We start from the raw sequence: 18,227 nt of genomic DNA on the forward strand, positions 1-18,227 counted from the left end.
ATTGTCTTGCTGAAATAAGCAGGGGCGTCCATGGTAACGTTGCTTGGATGGCAACATATGTTGCTCCAAAACCTGTATGTACCTTTCAGCATTAATGGCGCCTTCACAGATGTGTAAGTTACCCATGTCTTGGGCACTAATACACCCCCATACCATCACAGATGCTGACTTTTCAACTTTGCGCCTATAACAATCCGGATGGTTCTTTTCCTCTTTGTTCCGGAGGACACAACGTCCACAGTTTCCAAAAACAATTTGAAATGTGGACTCGTCAGACCACAGAACACTTTTCCACTTTGTATCAGTCCATCTTAGATGAGCTCAGGCCCAGCGAAGCCGACAGCATTTCTGGGTGTTGTTGATAAACGGTTTTCGCCTTGCATAGGAGAGTTTTAACTTGCACTTACAGATGTAGCGACCAACTGTAGTTACTGACAGTGGGTTTCTGAAGTGTTCCTGAGCCCATGTGGTGATATCCTTTACACACTGATGTCGCTTGTTGATGCAGTACAGCCTGAGGGATCGAAGGTCACGGGCTTAGCTGCTTACGTGCAGTGATTTCTCCAGATTCTCTGAACCCTTTGATGATATTACGGACCGTAGATGGTGAAATCCCTAAATTCCTTGCAATAGCTGGTTGAGAAAGGGTTTTCTTAAACTGTTCAACAATTTGCTCACGCATTTGTTGACAAAGTGGTGACCCTCGCCCCATCCTTGTTTGTGAATGACTGAGCATTTCATGGAATCTACTTTTATACCCAATCATGGCACCCACCTGTTCCCAATTTGCCTGTTCACTTGTGGGATGTTCCAGATAAGTGTTTGATGAGCATTCCTCAACTTTATCAGTATTTATTGCCACCTTTCCCAACTTCTTTGTCACGTGTTGCTGGCATCAAATTCTAAAGTTAATGATTATTTGCAAAAAAAAAAAATGTTTGTCAGTTTGAACATCAAATATGTTGTCTTTGTAGCATATTCAACTGAATATGGGTTGAAAATGATTTGCAAATCATTGTATTCCGTTGATATTTACATCTAAAACAATTTCCCAACTCATATGGAAACGGGGTTTGTATATAAATGTTTGCAAAAATTATGTTTGCAAAAATTAAGCTTGTAACTTAAAACATAACAAAAAGCCGAGAGACAGCTCGTATCTCAAATGGCTGGTAAGTTGAGGTACCACTATAATGATAATATTCAACAGTACCTTGTTCCCTCTGGGTCCCCTTTTGCCATTTCGGCCAACTGGTCCTTTGTTTCCCTTCAAGAAAGTTCACATGTTAATTAAGCACTTCTAGTGAGGGTGTCTTAAATCTTGATCACATCATATTAATCCATCATTAAAGTAAAAGACCAAACAGACTTTACATTCAGTTATAAACAGTGTACTTAAATACACCATCGGGGGCGATATTACGCAGTCACATCTGGAGGTTTAGGTCCATGTACAGTCGTGGTCAAAAGTTTACATACACCTGTAAAGAACAGGTGTATGTCTTAAGGTTCCAATAATTTCTACAACTCTTATTTTTTTGTGATAGAGTGATTGGAGCACATTGTCACAAAAAACATTCATGAAGTTTGGTTCTTTTATAAATTTATTATGGGTCTACTGAAAATGTGACCAAATCTGCTGGGTCAAAAGTATGCATACAGCAATGTTAATATTTGGTTACGTGTCCCTTGGCAAGTTTCACTGCAATAAGGCGCTTTTGGTAGCCATCCACAAGCTTCTGGTTGAATTTTTGACCACTCCTCTTGACAAAATTGGTGCAGTTCAGCTAAATGTGTTGGTTTTCTGACATGGACTTGTTTCTTCAGCATTGTCCACATGTTCTCAATTTAGTTTAAGTAAGGCCATTCTAAAACCTTAATTCTAGCCTGATTTAGTCATTCCTTTACCACTTTTGACATGTCTTTGGGGTCATTGTCCTATATTGCTGGGTATTGTAGCCAAACAGCTCAATTTTAGTTTCATCTGACCACAGAACTTTCCTCCAGAAGGTCTTATCTTTGTCCATGTGATGTCAGATGAAACAAAAATTGAGCTGTTTGGCCACAATACCCAGCAATATGTTTGGAAGAGAAAAAGTGAGGCCTTTAATCCCAGGAACACAACACCTACCGTCAAGCATGGTGGTGGTTGTATTATGCTCTGGGCCTGTTTTGCTGCCAATGGAACTGGTGCTTTACAGAGAGTAAATGGGACAATGAAAAAGGAGAATTACCTCCAAATTCTTCAGGACAACCTAAAATCATCAGCCCGGAGGTTTGGTCTTGGGCGCAGTTGGGTGTTCCAACAGGATAATGACCCCAAACACACATCAAAAGTGGTAAATGAATGGCTAAATCAGGCTCGAATGAAGGTTTTAGAATGGTCTTCCCAAAGTCCTGACTTAAACGTGTGGACAATGCTGAAGAAACAAGTCCATGCCAGAAAACCAACCAATTTGGCTGAACTGCACCAGGTTTGTCAAGAGGAGTGGTCAAAAATTCAACCAGAAGCTTGTGGATGGCTACCAAAAGCGCCTTATTGCAGTGAAACTTGCCAAGGGACATGTAACCAATATTAACATTGCTGTATGTATACTTTTGACCCAGCAGATTTGGTCACATTTTCAGTAGACCCAAAATAAATTCATAAAAGAACCAAACTTCATGAATGTTTTTTTGTGACCAACAAGTATGTGCTCCAATCACTCTATCACAAACAAATAAGAGTTGTAGAAATTATTGGAAACTCAAGACAGCTATGACATCATGTTCTTTACAAGTGTATGTAAACTTTTGACCACGACTGTACGTCCATGCTGCATGTTTGGAGACACAAACTGACCTTTAATCCACTCCTGCCCTGTCCGCCTTGAAGTCCGCGCTCACCATTACCGCCCTGAATGATGACATAAGTCTGTTAAACTCATCCAGGTTGTAAACCTCTTCAGGCACCTGCTCATTAAAATATATTTCATACAGCATCCTATCATGTCCATACATACACTACACCTTTCTTAAACAAGACATATTGTGAAATGTTTTGTTACATCAGAACTGCATTGAGATGTCTTGAAAAAATATTTTGTTCAAAACAACCTACGGATCAACAATTAGAGCACAGTTAAAACCCTCTATAAACAGTACTGTTTAGAGCAGCCGGTTCATGCAATCTGTGGATCATGAATGGAAGCGCGCTGTTGCTCCAGTTGGAATTTCTCTCCTTAAAAGCTGCCACTGTCCTCTTAATATTTGAACTTTTTGTCGATCGCTGTCTGCGGGTATATCTGGGGATATATTAAAGGTACCTCCACATCGCGGTCATGCCTACTACGCTCCAGACAATGGCGTGCGTTTTGTTTACATCAGGTTTCGACGGCGCTGTTTTCGATGACCGAGTTTATTTATTTTACTTATTTATTTATTTGAATTAGGACAGTGCATATTCATCAACATAGAGCAGCAATGTAAATATGCCAAAGTTAGCACAATAGCTCATTTTCATCCGTTGTCCTAAGGCAGGTTAATACAGTAAACATTCAACAGGTCATGATACAAAAGAATACAAAAATCACAAGACATTAAACATTACAAGCATTTTCGGTGCATCACTAGACAAAAGTGCTCACGTAACAGGCTATGTATATCCATTCATACTGTAACGACATGCTGGTGCTAATGTTTTATGTCCGTGTGTATTTTTGATGCTAATTTTTCCCATGATCACAAACACACCATTCGTGTCTGAAAGTGGATTGGCAGAGAATGAGGACGTGTTGTGTGTCTGGGGAATCACAGAAACGGGATGTACCATCTGTTAGAATTGTGCCGTTTGTTATAATAACATTGGAAATAAAAGTTAAAAATAGCGTCAGACTTTGTGTGACGTCTTCTGGGGGCTACACTACTTTATATTACTTTAATTTGTTTTCATGTAAAAAAAAATATATATATTTTCAATGTGTGGCGGCTATGATATATCCGTGCCGGTGCGACACTTTCAGTTACCTTAGGGGAAAATTATGTACTGTACATATGCATAGCCTCACCATCAAATTGTAAATAATTAATTTCAATGTACCGTATTTTTGGACTATAAGTCGCTCCGGAGTATAAGTCGCACAGGCCGAAAATGCATAATAAAGAAGGGAAAAAACATATATAAGTCGCACTGGAGTATAAGTCGCATTTTTTGGGGAAATGTATTTGATAAAAGCCAACACCAAGAATAGACATTTGAAAGGCAATTTAAAATAAACAAAGAATAGTGAACAACAGGCTGAATAAGTGTACGTTATATGACGCATAAATAACCAACTGAGAACGTGCCTGGTATGTTAACGTAACATATTATGGTAAGAGTCATTCAAATAACTATAACATATAGAACATGCTATACGTTTACCAAACAATCTGTCACTCCTAATCGCTAAATCCCATGAAATCTTATACGTCTAGTCTCTTACGTGAATGAGCTAAATAATATTATTTTGATATTTTACGGTAATGTGTTAATAATTTCACACATAAGTCGCTCCTGAGTATAAGTCGCACCCCCGAACTATGAAAAAGACTGCGACTTATAGTCCGAAAAATACGGTATATGCATACCCTCACCATCAAATTGTAAATAATTCATTTCAATGTAGTTATAAATCAACACGCTGTGCATGGTACCTCAATGCCTTTAGGGCCAGGCTGGCCCTTGACCCCGAGGTAACCTGGAAAACCGGCGGGACCCCTCTCACCCTGGGGACCTCTAATTCCAGCTGCCCCTTGAAATCCCTGGGAAAACATCATGAAACTTATATAATAAAGACAATGCAGAGAGACCTCAGTCAACAAAGTTCTGTCAACATTTTGTCCAACATATGTTGTGTAAGTTTAAGTATTTAATTATCTAATTTCACCACACCTGTGGTGTGTGTGACAATCAGTGGTAGTTTACCTTTAACTTAACTTGAAAGAAAAATGGACAAAGCGAGACATTTGATAAGCTCCTCATTCTCTGACTTCAAACACTGGCAACAAACATATTGAGAAACATGTATTTTTCCTACTTTATCTCCTCTCGGTCCTGGGATCCCATTGTCTCCATCTGGGCCAGAGGGACCCTGTCCAGTAAAAAGCAGTCTTCAATAATAATCATTAGCTTTTCCATTTTAGTTAATTAAGTTAAGATAATGTAGTTACAATCAATTTGAGTGTTTTTCAACTGAGCTTACCGTCACTCCAGGGAAACCTGGTGGACCCGGCAGTCCTGGTGCACCCTTAACATAAATTCATATTGATATCAGCGTCAGAACTGTATGCATCCAACAAGATATGTAATCATCTACGGTGGTATCCCAGTGGTAAAGCACCACAGCTTACACGTTTTGTGGAATACGAGCCGTCTCTTAGCTCATTGTTATGCCTTAAAGGGGAACTGCACTTATTTTGGAATTTTGCCTATCGTTCACAATCAAGACATGACGATGGATGGAATTTTTTTTTAATGCATTCAAAATATTAAATAAACTCAGTTTACAATGGAGGCCATGAGAGCTGGTCAATTCTGCCAATAGAGCCCCTAAAAAACATCCAAACACATCCATTGAGGCTTTACATACATGATATGAGCACATTTATAATAACATATAATATTTAATAATAATGAAAGTGCTAAAGCAATTTGATTTTGAGCATTTCTTTGAACTGACAGTGACGCAGTAGCTTGGTAGTCCCTCTTGGGGGCGCTGACGTAAAGCAATATGGCAAGTGGACCTGTGAGGCTGTATGTTCTTCCATTGATCCTCACTGCTGTACATTCAAGTTATAATACAACAACTTTGCTGGTTAACCATCCATCCATTTTCTACCGCTTGTCCCTTTATGATTCACTTAATTGTGATACTGTTAGAATACTTTTTCTACATACCAAAAAATCAGTGTTTTGCTGAATAATAACGCTGCCATTTTAACAAATGTTTGTAAGAATTAAAAAATTCAATATTTAAAAGTTAATTACATTATATATTTCTATATTATGCAATTATAAAGCATGTTAAATATTTTTGTTATAGTGACACAAAAATGTGAGTTGGCTAAAAATGTACAAACCCCGTTTCCATATGAGTTGGGAAATTGTGTTAGAAATAAATATAAACAGAATACAATGATTTGCAAATCATTTTCAACGCATATTCAATTGAATGCACTACAAAGATAAGATATTTGATGTTCAAACTCATATTTTTTATTTTTTTTTGCAAATATTAATTAACTTAGAATTTCATGGCTGCAACACGTGCCAAAGTAGTTGGGAAAGGGCATGTTCACCACTGTGTTACATGGCCTTTCCTTTTAACAACACTCAGTAAATGTTTGGGAACTGAGGAGATGTATTTTTTAAGCTTCTCAGGTGGAATTCTTTCCCATTCTTGCTTGATGTACAGCTTAAGTTGTTCAACAGTCCGGGGGTCTCCGTTGTGCTATTTTAGGCTTCATAATGCGCCACACATTTTCAATGGGAGACAGGTCTGGACTACAGGCAGGCCAGTCTAGTACCCGCACTCTTTTACTATGAAGTCACGTTGATGTAACACGTGGCTTGGCATTGTCTTGCTGAAATAAGCAGGGGCGTCCATGGTAACGTTGCTTGGATGGCAACATATGTTGCTCCAAAACCTGTATGTACCTTTCAGCATTAATGGCGCCTTCACAGATGTGTAAGTTACGCATGTCTTGGGCACTAATACACCCCCATACCATCACAGATGCTAGCTTTTCAACTTTGCGCGTATAACAATCCGGATGGTTCTTTTCCTCTTTGGTCCGAAGGACACGACGTCCACAGTTTCCAAAAACAATTTGAAATGTGGACTCGTCAGACCACAGAACACTTTTCCATTTTGTATCAGTTCATCTTAGATGAGCTCAGGCCCAGCGAAGCCGACAGCGTTTCTGGGTGTTGTTGATAAACGGCTTTCACTTTGCATAGTTTAACTTGCACTGTAGAAGTGTTCCTGAGCCCATGTGGTGATATCCTTTACACACTGATGTCAATGTTACGTGCAGTGATTTCTCCAGATTCTCTGAACCTTTTGATGATATTACGGACCGTAGATTATGAAATCCCTAAAATCTTTGCTATAGCTGGTTGAGAAATGTTGTTCTTAAACAATTTGCTCATGCATTTGTTCACAAAGTGGTGACCCTCGCCCCATCCTTTTTTGTGAATGACTGAGCATTTCATGGAAGCTGCTTTTATACCCAATCATGGCACCCATCTGTTCCCAATTAGCCTGTTCACCTGTGGGATGTTCCAAATAAGTGTTTGATGAGCATTCCTCAACGTTCTCAGTCTTTTTTGCCACTTGTGCCAGCTTTTTTTTAACATGTTGCAGGCATCAAATTCCAAATGAGCTAATATTTGCAAAAAATAACAACGTTTTTCAGTTCGAACATTAAGTATCTTGTCTTTGCAGTCTATTCAATTGAATATAGGTTGAAAAGGATTTGCAAATCATTGTATTCTGTTTTTATTTACCATTTACACAACGTGCCAACCTCACTGATTTTGGGGTTTGTAACATATTGTGTACAACTCCAATAAAACCCAAATAAGGTACACAACAGCAAAACTCATACGTAAATGCAACTCACCACTTGCCCTTCAAAGCCGGGTTCACCTCGTTTACCCATGACCCCAACCAGCCCCTAAGGTGAAAACAATACACAAAAATCAAATATACTTTACTGTGTACTTTATAATAGGTAAGACCTGTCATGCAAATCCGCATTTAAATAAGGCGGTCAGCACCATATTTAAATTGCACACGCAGTCTTAGTAGATCACACGCAACACCCACTCATAGTTCACGCTATTTTATTTGTTGCACATGCTGTGTAATGTGTGGTATTTGGATGTTAATAAATCAGGCCCAAAGTCTATATCCGACATGTCCTGTGTCTTCCCCAAGCCCTCCTAACGATCGGACACGCTCTGAACACCTTTCTAGGAATGTGTTTGGGTGTTACCCTGACCAGATGTCCAAGCCACTTCATCTGGCTTCTCTCTAAGGATTAACTTCAAGCTTCTCCCAAATTACAGAGCTTTTCACCCTATTTCTAAGGAAGAGACAGTTCGGCCGCTTGTAGTACAGGCAATCTCGTTATCTGGATGTCTATCCAAAGTTCTTGACCATAGAGGAGGTACGTAGATTGATTGGTAAATTAAGATACAGTCCTCATCATTGTGGGCCGATTCGCCTGTCCATTTCGGGCTCTCGCCTTCCCTCACTTGTGAACAATATACTTGAACTTTGGTCACCTTGGTCAAAACCCCCAAAGATGTGTCCAGACCTAGTGATTAATAGGGTTGGGTATCATTTGAATTTAGACAATTCCAGTACCTCGATTTGGTTCTGGTTCCTTTAAGAGGCCTGTCGATCGCACGATACATTGAACAAAACCCTGAGGTACTTGAACTCCTCCAATTTGGGCAGGATGTCCTCCCTAACCCCGAGATGGTACTTTACCCTTTTCCGGGAAAGAACCATGGACTCAGTCTTGGAGGTGCTGAGCTAATCCCAGGTTTTTTTAGATTTCAAAATTTGAAAACAGGTCAATTTAAATAAGAAAAAGATACTTACAAGATCACCTTTAGGCCCAGCTCCACCGCTCAGTCCCTGTGTTCCCTGGAAAATAATTGAAAGTATTAACTTTACATAACAAACAATTGTTGACCTGAGCTAATAAACTTGTAATAAACAACCATAAGCCGCAGAATATTTTTTAAAAACAAACATTTAAATTGTATTCACTATCCTCCATCCATTTTCTACCGCTTGTCCCTTTTGGGGTCGTGGGGGGTGCTGGAGCCTATCTCAGCTGCATTCGGGCGGAAGGCGGGGTACACCCTGAACAAGTCGCCACCTCATCGCAGGGCCAACACAGACAGACAACATTCACACTCACATTCACACACTAGGGCCAATTTAGTGTTGCCAATCAACCTATCCCCAGGTGCATGTCTTTGGAGGTGGGAGGAAGCCGGAGTACCCGGAGGGAACCCACGCAGTCACGAGGAGAACATGCAAACTCCACACAGAAAGATCCCGAGCACTGGATTGAACTCAGGACTACTCAGGACCTTCGTAATGTGAGGCACATGCACTAACCCCTGTTCCACCGTGCACTATCCTCACAAGACCTAATAACTTACTTGGGGACCTCTGGGTCCTGGAGGCCCCACCTGTCCGTCCAAACCTGGGGGCCCCTAGTCAAAAGGAAAGTTAAGGACAAACTGTCAAGGCTCGTTAACTTAAAACCACCAATAAACATTTTAAGAAAGCTGAATAAATCGCAGCATAAATAAAATGAACGATAATCATTTAAAATTAGTACCTGTGGGCCTTTGCGGCCGACACTGCCAGCAGGGCCTATGTCCCCCTGAAACAAAATGAGCAAATCACACATAGTCACAAACTTGAAAAGCAAATTAGACGCGTTTGCACTTTAAAAACTTTTCAAAGAGGTGCCTATAAAAATAATCATCAATAAAGTATTCATGGTATCCAAAGAAAGGCTTGTTTTTTATTGGATCTCGGCATATTGTAAATAAAAAGAAGTCATACATTAATAAAAGGTGCAGTTTTTGGCAGTTTTTGGCAGATACACGGCTGCGAAGGGGAATCCTGTTCAAATGATCTGCAAGAAATATGACCCACCTGCTCCACATGTTTGGTCAATAGAAATGCATTTTTTACACACGTATCCAGTTCCTGGGGGCAGCAGTCTGAGTTTGAAAGTCCAGACTTCCTAGTCTTTAGCCACCTGTAGTGTTTTTGCTACACAATCCCCCATGCTTTTCCCAGCTTCGTCGTGTCGAATGATGTCCGGAGAACCCGGGATCGATTCCATTGCGTAGTCAGATTTTTTGCTCGTATCTGCTTTTAGCGGTAAGATTTAAGTCCCTTGGGTAGTCAGACAGTTTCAACGCTGTTTCAAAAGTCACATGAGTGAATGCAAACTATAATTAAAAAAAGTCCTGAATCCAGTCGATGATCCAGATCAGCCCCAGAATGTAATGACTTGTTCCCTTTTCCATTTTTGACATTTCCTGAACGTTTAACCAAAATGTGCTGATAACTTTTTAAACGTATTTATAGCGCAATAAACAAACGGAGGGGTAAGCAGTGCACTGTCAACACCGTGTGTGGTGGGGATGGTGTGCTGCTGACCTCGACTCAGGATGTTGTAGATCAGTGGAGGGAATACAGTGCCAGAGGAATCTGTGGTGGGCTCTCTTATTTCTGTGGCTGAGGTTGCCGAGGGTGTTAAAAATCTCCTCTGTGGCAAAGCCCAAGGGGTGGATGAGATCCGCCCGGAGTTGTTTAAGGCTGTAGATGCCGTGGGGCTGTCTTGGTTGACAAGCGTCTGCAACATTGGGTGGGCATCGGGGGAGGTGCCTCTGGATTGGCAGACCGGGGTGGTGGTTCCTCTCTTTAAGAAGGGGAACCGGAGGGTGTGTTCCAACTATCGTGGGTTCACACTCCTCAGGTGTACTGGAGAGAAGGCTAGACGGATAGACGAACCACGGATTCAGGAAGAGCAATGTGGTTTTCGTCCTGGTCGTGGAACTGTGGACCAGCTCTATACTCTCTGCAGGGTTTTTGAGAGTTTATGGGAGTTTGCCCAACCAGTGTACATGTACTTTGTGGACTTGGAGAAAGCATTCGACCGTGTCCCCCGGGAACTCCTGTGGGCAGTGCTCAGAGAGTATGGGGTATTGGACTGTCTGATTGTAGCGATACGCTCCCTGTACGATCGGTGTCAGAGCATGGTCCGCATTGCCGGCAGTAAGTAGGACCCGCTTTCAGTGAGGGTTGGACTCTGCCAGGGCTGCCCTTTGTTACCAATTCTATTCATAACTTTTATGGACGGAATTTCTAGGTGCAGTAATGGCGTTGACAGGATCCGGCTTGGTGACGGTAGGATTAGGTCTCTGCTTTTTGCAGATGATGTAACCTAGATGACTACATCCAGTGGCTTCAGCTGTCACTAAATTGGTTTGCTGCCGAGTGTAAAATGACTGGGATGAGAATCAGCACATCCAAGTCCGAGTCTATGGTTCTCACCCGGAAAAGGGTGCAAAGAGTGCCATCTCCAGGTTGGGGAAGAGATCTTGCCCCAAGTGGAGGAGTTGATGTACCTCGGAGTCTTGTTCACGAGTGAGGTAAGAGTGGATTGTGGGATCGACAGGCTGATCAGTGCGCCGTCTTCAGTAATGCGGACACTGTATCAATCCGTTGTGGTAAAGAAAGAGCTGAGCCAGAAGGCAAAGCTCTGAATTAACAGGTCGATCTACGTTCCATCCTCACCTATGGTCATGAACTTTGGGTTATGACCGAAAGGACAAGATCACGGGCACAAGCAGCCAAAATGAGTTTCCTCCATCGGGTGGCGGGGCTCTCTCTTAGAGATAGGGTGAGAAGCTCTGACATTTGGGAGGAGCTGAAGGTATAGCCGCTGCTCCTCCAAATCGAGAGGAGCCAGATGAGGTGGTTTGGGTATCTGGTCAGGATGCCCCCCGCACGCCTCCCTGGGGAGGGGTTTAGAGCACGTCCGACCGGCAGGAGACCACGAGGAAAACCAAGGACACGTTGGGAAGACTATGTGTACTGGCTGGTCAGTGAACGCCTCGGGATCGCTGGACGAAGTGGCTGACCGTTTTTAAGCAACTTCCTGACTATCTCTTCAGGAAGCTCCATTTTGTATAAGTTCTTATTTACATGCCTCCACTTCGATTGCATCTTCTCCCAATCAGCCATTTTGTAGTTTTGTAGCACAATAATATGCTATCTTCAGCTTTTCGGGTAAACCCTCACCATATATGAACTATATCGGCTGCGTCACACTGGGGAAAAATGTCACAAATCGGGCAAATTCCAAACGACTTGTTTGGTGGAAGTGAAGGAAGGCAAGATTGTTTTATAAACATCTCTGCTATGACTCCAAGGTTTGATTTCAAATGTTGGGATTTATGCGGATCCCAAATACACAAAAACAGGTACCAGTAGGTAAGAAAAGTTGGTTTTGCATATTAGGTCCCCTCTAACTACAGTACTTCTTTGGTTTAATCTTACCCTTGAGCCATTGACTCCTTGAGCTCCGACATGTCCTGTAAAGCCCGGTGCACCCTATCAAAAAAAAAGAAAAACACGCACACACAAAAACAATACTTAAAGGGGAACTGCACTTATTTTTGAATTTTGCCGATCATTCACAATCTTTATGTAAGACAAGCACACACTAAGTAGTTTATAGTAAATAGTGTAGTAAATAAATACAAGCAAAAGTTTGCCTATAAAGCACTTAAACAAACATCCAAACACTTCCATCAACTTTTTATATAGAATACATGCTGAAAGTATATATGTAATGTAGTAACTCGTACATTCATAATAACATTTAATATTTACGTATTCTGATCATTTTAAGCACTCATTTCATAGACGCATTACAACGTTCACTTTCTCTTTCAACTACAACGCTGACTACCACTCATGGCAGACTTCATGAAAGACAACAAAGATAATAAAACATGCTCTCACTGGGATGCTGACTGATGGGATGTTCATATCTTCCCGTTTGGATGAAGAATGACTCATAGTGCTCGTGAAGAAAAAACGGGGGTGCAAAAAAATAAATAAATAAAAGGAGGTCTTTTATTGCTTTTTTCGGGTCTAAGTTGGTTGTCAAAGTGTACCAACTTCTCGGTGTATGTACACATCCTACTATTCAGGTGAAAGGCATGATTCTTATTTTAGAATTAACAAGAGGCTGTTACGGCTCAGACTCCTGCCGCCTCTCATTCATCTGAGCGCGCCTCTGGACACGCCCATAGGCGTTCCCCTCCTGCCGCGCCCACGCCTCCGCGCGACTGCAGCCAATCAGAAATCAACACACCTGATGCTGATGAAGACCCAACTCCCTTCATAAGCCAGCGTGTCCTGCGTTTCAGTGCCAGAACGTAGCTACCTGTCTCAGTACTGTAAGCCTACACGTTTCTATGTGCATTCGCTCTCTCTGTTTCCCCTCCTCTGTGCTCATCGTCTTGTGTCCTGTGTCGTCATCCCGCAGCGTTCCCCCATTTCCTGGTTTCGAGTTGTGTGTCTCGTCTCCCTGGATCCCCTCTGGACTCCCTGCTGCCTTCCTAGATCTCGACCTCACGCCGGGACACGGACCTTGACGCTTCGCTCCTGCCTTTGACCTCTCGCTTGCCCACGGACCTCCGAGCTTGCCTTGCCCTCCCTGGACTTCCGCCTCCCGCTCAACACACACCTTCAACAACTCCTGGTAACACTAAGTTAAACACAACACAGTCACACCATACTTATTTGGATTAATTACACACTCCACTTCCTTTTGTTTAATAAACACGTCTCAAACTATCGAGGGGGTACATAGGTCCGGTGGCCATGGATGAAGTGCTGGCTGTCCAGAGTCGGGACCCGGGGTGGACCGCTCGCCTGTGCATCGGTTGGGAACATCTCTGCGCTGCTGACCCGTCTCCGCTCGGGATGGTTTCCTGCTGGCCCCACTATGGACTGGACTCTTACTATTATGTTGGATCCACTATGGACTGGACTCTCACAATATTATGTCAGACCCACTCGACATCTATTGCATTCGGTCTCCCCTAGAGGGGGGGCAGGGGGGGGGGGGGTCACCCACATATGCGGTCCTCTCCAAGGTTTCTCATAGTCATTTACATCGACGTCCCACTGGGGTGAGTTTTTCCTTGCCCTTATGTGGGCTCTGTACCGAGGATGTCGTTGTGGCTTGTGCAGCCTTTTGAGACACTTGTGATTTAGGGCTATATAAATAAACATTGATTGATTGATCGATTTCTTAACTTTTTTGTAAGGAGCGCCGGAAGTTGGCAGACCAGTCAGCGATCCTGTTCTGTCTCCCTGTAATGTTTGTCTGCTCTTGAATGGGATTGTGCTGAAAATCGTAATTTCCCCTAGGGGATTATTAAACTATTTCTGATTCTGATTTTGATTCTGATTTACGAGTTAGAATGTACTTAAAAAAGGCATGTGTTCTTGTCTCTCATAAAGATTGCGAGTAATAGCCAAAATTCCCCGCAAAAAGTGAAGTTCCTTTTTAAACATAAATACAAGTGACTTAGATCTCTTGGTCTGTGATTTAGCTCACCGGTGAACCCAGCAAACCTAGAAGGCCATCCAGTCCAGGCTCCCCCTGGCAAAAAAGCAGAGTACAAGTCCATCATTACACAGACAATATATCACATACTGTATATAGAATATACATTAGTCTCTCACTATGAACCTGAGAGGCATCCATCACTTCAGTTAGAACTACTGAGAGACACCATTAAGTGTGACTCGATCAAAACACCTGACAAAATATCACATTAGTGATCTGTTGCAGCAGCCAGCTTTGCCTGATCTTGCCCTGAGAGAGCTAGAATACATTGCAGCAGTGAAAGCAGTTCTAAGAAGAATGACTCCCCGAAGAAAGCTCGTAATCACAGGTATTGATGGGTAAATTATGACCTTCATTACATTACCATTTGGCTGCCGGCAGGTAGGTGATAAAGCACAGCGACTGCCGGCAGTTTCTCGACAGAATTCAAATTGTGGAATTTCCCGTTTTGTTGAGCTAAGCATGTAACAATATTGGTCAAAGCCATGTTAAAGTGTTTACTGCGAACATGTCAAGAGGGTGGACAGACAAAACGTAGACCTTATTTATGGGTATGGTATGGTATTAGTTTATTTCGAACAAGCATACATCATATATTTCCAGTTTCTCATTATGAAAAGGAGTAGAAAGTAGCATCACTTTTTCATTCTGTTCAGTTTCCTTTTTATAGCATTTTTTAACAAATACCGTATAAGGCGCACTTAAAATCCTGTACGGATCCTGTACGGAATAATTCTGGTTTTGCTCACCGATCTCGAAGCAATTTTATTTGGTACATGGTGTAATGATAAGTGTAACCAGTAGATGGTAGTCAAACATAAGATATACGTGGTAAGAGGTATGATGGCAATATGACTCAAGTAAACAACACCAACATTTTATATGTTCCATTGAAAACATAGAACATTACACACGGCGCTCAAAAATCTCTCAAAATGTTTTAGTACGACTTTGGTAAGCTATGAAGCCGCTCCGCTTGGTGGATTGTCGGGGTATTAAACATACAAGTATTATTATGGTGTGTGTATAAGGTAAGACATATTATCTGGCGTTTTGTTTCGCAATATTATGCAAAAGCAACTTTTCTTACCTTCTGGTACCTGCTGATCTGTATTTGGGATCTGCATAAATCCTGAAAAATTGCGCGCGTCCGCCTTTGTAGTCCGTAACGACGACGTAGTCAATAGGCTTTTTCTTTTTTTCTATCTTCTTGTTATGTGACATTTCTAATATAAAGTAGTGTAAAGTTATTACTTATATCTGTCAGTAAACTCGCCATGAAAGCGCTAAAACATACCGGTGTAGTGAGCTTACTTTATTCACCCAAGAAACTTTAGTTATTAGAGGTCCGGTCGGACGGTTTTTCACGGGACAAATTTCCGGTGTTGTTGTTGTTTCCGGATGAGGAGATGCTGCTCCGTTATTGATTTAAGTAAAGTCTGAATGTCATTAAAACAGTTAGCTCCATCTTTTGATAATTCTTCCACTCCCGTCCTTGCACGCTACACCGCTACAACAAAGATGACGGGCAGAAGACGCTGTCGAAGGTGAACCACGTAAAAAAGGCCGCCCACAAAACGGCGCATCCTGAAGCGACTGTCAGAAAGCGGCTTGAAGATGATCTGTAAAACATAATCTATGCAACATTTTGACCAAAGAACAAGGAAGTGTTTTCAATTTAGAAAAAAAATAAAAATAATATGACCCCTTTAATGGGCTCTATAATCCGGTGCGACTTTTATATGAAAAAAGATCAAAAATAGACCATTCATCGGCAGTGCGCCTTATAACCCGGTGCGCCATATGGTCCGGAAAATACGGTATGTTTGTTCACTTCATGTACTCAATCTGTAACACAAACAAATAGATAAATAAATAAATTAGTAAATCAATTAATAATAAGGTTCTTATATAATAATACTTAAGTAAGTTGTCCATCCATCCATTTTCTACCGCTTGTCCCTTTTGGGGCCACGGGGGGGTGCTGGAGCCTATCTCAGCTGCATTTCGGCGGAAGGCGGGGTACACCCTGGACAAGTCACCACCTCATCACAGGGCCAACACAGATAGACAGAAAACATTCACACTCACATTCACACACTAGGGCCAATTTAGTGTTGCCAATCAACCTATCCCCAGGTGCATGTCTTTGTGATTCACAAATTGAGATGAATAAGATTCACATTTTTTCATTTCAAGATGTTTACCAGAATTCTTCATTCTTGTACTTTGTAAACACTGAGTTTTAACGATTCCCTAGATTAGATCATATTAGTACTTTGACTTATTTGCTTAATCCATTCCATAATTTAATCATACATACTGATATACTAAAGGTTTTAAAGGGGAACATTATCACCAGACCTATGTAAGCGTCAATATATACCTTGATGTTGCAGAAAAAAGACCATATATTTTTTTAACCGATTTCTGAACTCTAAATGGGTGAATTTTGGCGAATTAAACGCCTTTCTAATATTCGCTCTCGGAGCGATGACGTCACAACGTAATCCGCCATTTTCTCAAACACCGAGTCAAATCAGCTCTGTTATTTTCCGTTTTTTCGACTGTTTTCCGTACCTTGGAGACATCATGCCTCGTCGGTGTGTTGTCGGAGGGTGTAACAACACGAACAGGGACGGATTCAAGTTGCACCAGTGGCCCAAAGATGCGAAAGTGGCAAAAAATTGGACGTTTGTTCCGCACACTTTACCGACGAAAGCTATGCTACGACAGAGATGGCAAGAATGTGTGGATATCCTGCGACACTCAAAGCAGATGCATTTCCAACGATAAAGTCAAAGAAATCTGCCGCCAGACCCCCATTGAATCTGCCGGAGTGTGTGAGCAATTCAGGGACAAAGGACCTCGGTAGCACGGCAAGCAATGGCGGCAGTTTGTTCCCGCAGACGAGCGAGCTAAACCCCCTGGATGTCTTGGCTCACACCGTCCCTTATGCCACCGAAGATGATCAAGAGAAGAATATCGGCCCTAGCTTCCCTGGCCTGCTGACATCAACTCCAAAACTGGACAGATCAGCTTTCAGGAAAAGAGCGCGGATGAGGGTATGTCTACAGAATATATTAATTGATTAAAATTGGGCTGTCTGCACCCTCAAAGGGCATGTTGTTGCCAAATGTATTTCATATGCTGTAAACCTAGTTCATAGTTGTTAGTTTCCTTTAATGCCAAACAAACACATACCAATCGTTGGTTAGAAGGCGATCGCCGAATTCGTCCTCGCTTTCTCCCGTGTCGCTGGCTGTCGTGTCGTTTTCGTCGGTTTTGCTTGCATACAGTTCAAACCGATATGGCTCAATAGCTTCAGTTTCTTCTTCAATTTCGTTTTCGCTACCTGCCTCCACACTACAACCATCCGTTTCAATACATGCGTAATCTGTTGAATCGCTTAAGCCGCTGAAATCCGAGTCTGAATCCGAGCTAATGTCGCTATAGCTTGCTGTTCTATGCACCATGTTTGTTTGAGTTGGCATCACTATGTGACGTCACAGGAAAATGGACGGGTGTATATAACGATGGTTAAAATCAGGCACTTTGAAGCTTTTTTTAGGGATATTGCGTGATGGGTAAAATTTTGAAAAAAACTTTGAAAAATAAAACAAGCCACTGGGAACTGATTTTTAATGGTTTTAACCCTTCTGAAATTGTGATAATGTTCCCCTTTAAGTGTTGTACATGCATTTGCAAAACTATTTTCCACTGTAAACCAATTACCCTCATATCACACATCTACAACAATGAACTATTTTACATGCAAAATTGCCAATATCTGCTCGTCTCTCACACCTTCATCCTTGACATCCCGACAACACCCGTTACACAGCATCTTACATAGAAGGATTTACACAAAACTACGTTTAATCGCGGCAACAGTTCCTGTAATTTATTTCAATGGTTGATACAATGAAACGATAAGTCCAATAACAGTAGATAGACAAATGTAATGATACGTAAGCATGTGGCATCTTCCTGATTATTGATATTATTAG

The 18,227-nt window shown here is 41.7% G+C and overlaps 1 protein-coding gene across 1 annotated transcript in view; it reads right to left on the reverse strand.

The window, feature by feature from the left end:
• Positions 1 to 18,227, reverse strand: part of LOC133619714 (uncharacterized) — a 119,613-nt gene that overhangs the window by 32,026 nt on the left and 69,360 nt on the right. Inside the window, exons 13-23 of the mRNA XM_061980954.2 lie at positions 14,206 to 14,250; positions 12,129 to 12,182; positions 9,388 to 9,432; positions 9,206 to 9,259; positions 8,634 to 8,678; positions 7,645 to 7,698; positions 5,223 to 5,267; positions 5,058 to 5,111; positions 4,675 to 4,782; positions 2,843 to 2,896; positions 1,214 to 1,267 (exon numbers count right to left, since the gene is read on the reverse strand). Coding sequence (XP_061836938.2) covers positions 1,214 to 1,267; positions 2,843 to 2,896; positions 4,675 to 4,782; positions 5,058 to 5,111; positions 5,223 to 5,267; positions 7,645 to 7,698; positions 8,634 to 8,678; positions 9,206 to 9,259; positions 9,388 to 9,432; positions 12,129 to 12,182; positions 14,206 to 14,250 — 612 coding nt within the window. The remainder of the gene's footprint in view (positions 1 to 1,213; positions 1,268 to 2,842; positions 2,897 to 4,674; positions 4,783 to 5,057; positions 5,112 to 5,222; positions 5,268 to 7,644; positions 7,699 to 8,633; positions 8,679 to 9,205; positions 9,260 to 9,387; positions 9,433 to 12,128; positions 12,183 to 14,205; positions 14,251 to 18,227) is intronic.

The sequence above is a fragment of the Nerophis lumbriciformis genome, linkage group LG20, assembly GCF_033978685.3.
Source record: "Nerophis lumbriciformis linkage group LG20, RoL_Nlum_v2.1, whole genome shotgun sequence".
In the NCBI taxonomy this organism is placed as follows: domain Eukaryota; kingdom Metazoa; phylum Chordata; class Actinopteri; order Syngnathiformes; family Syngnathidae; genus Nerophis; species Nerophis lumbriciformis.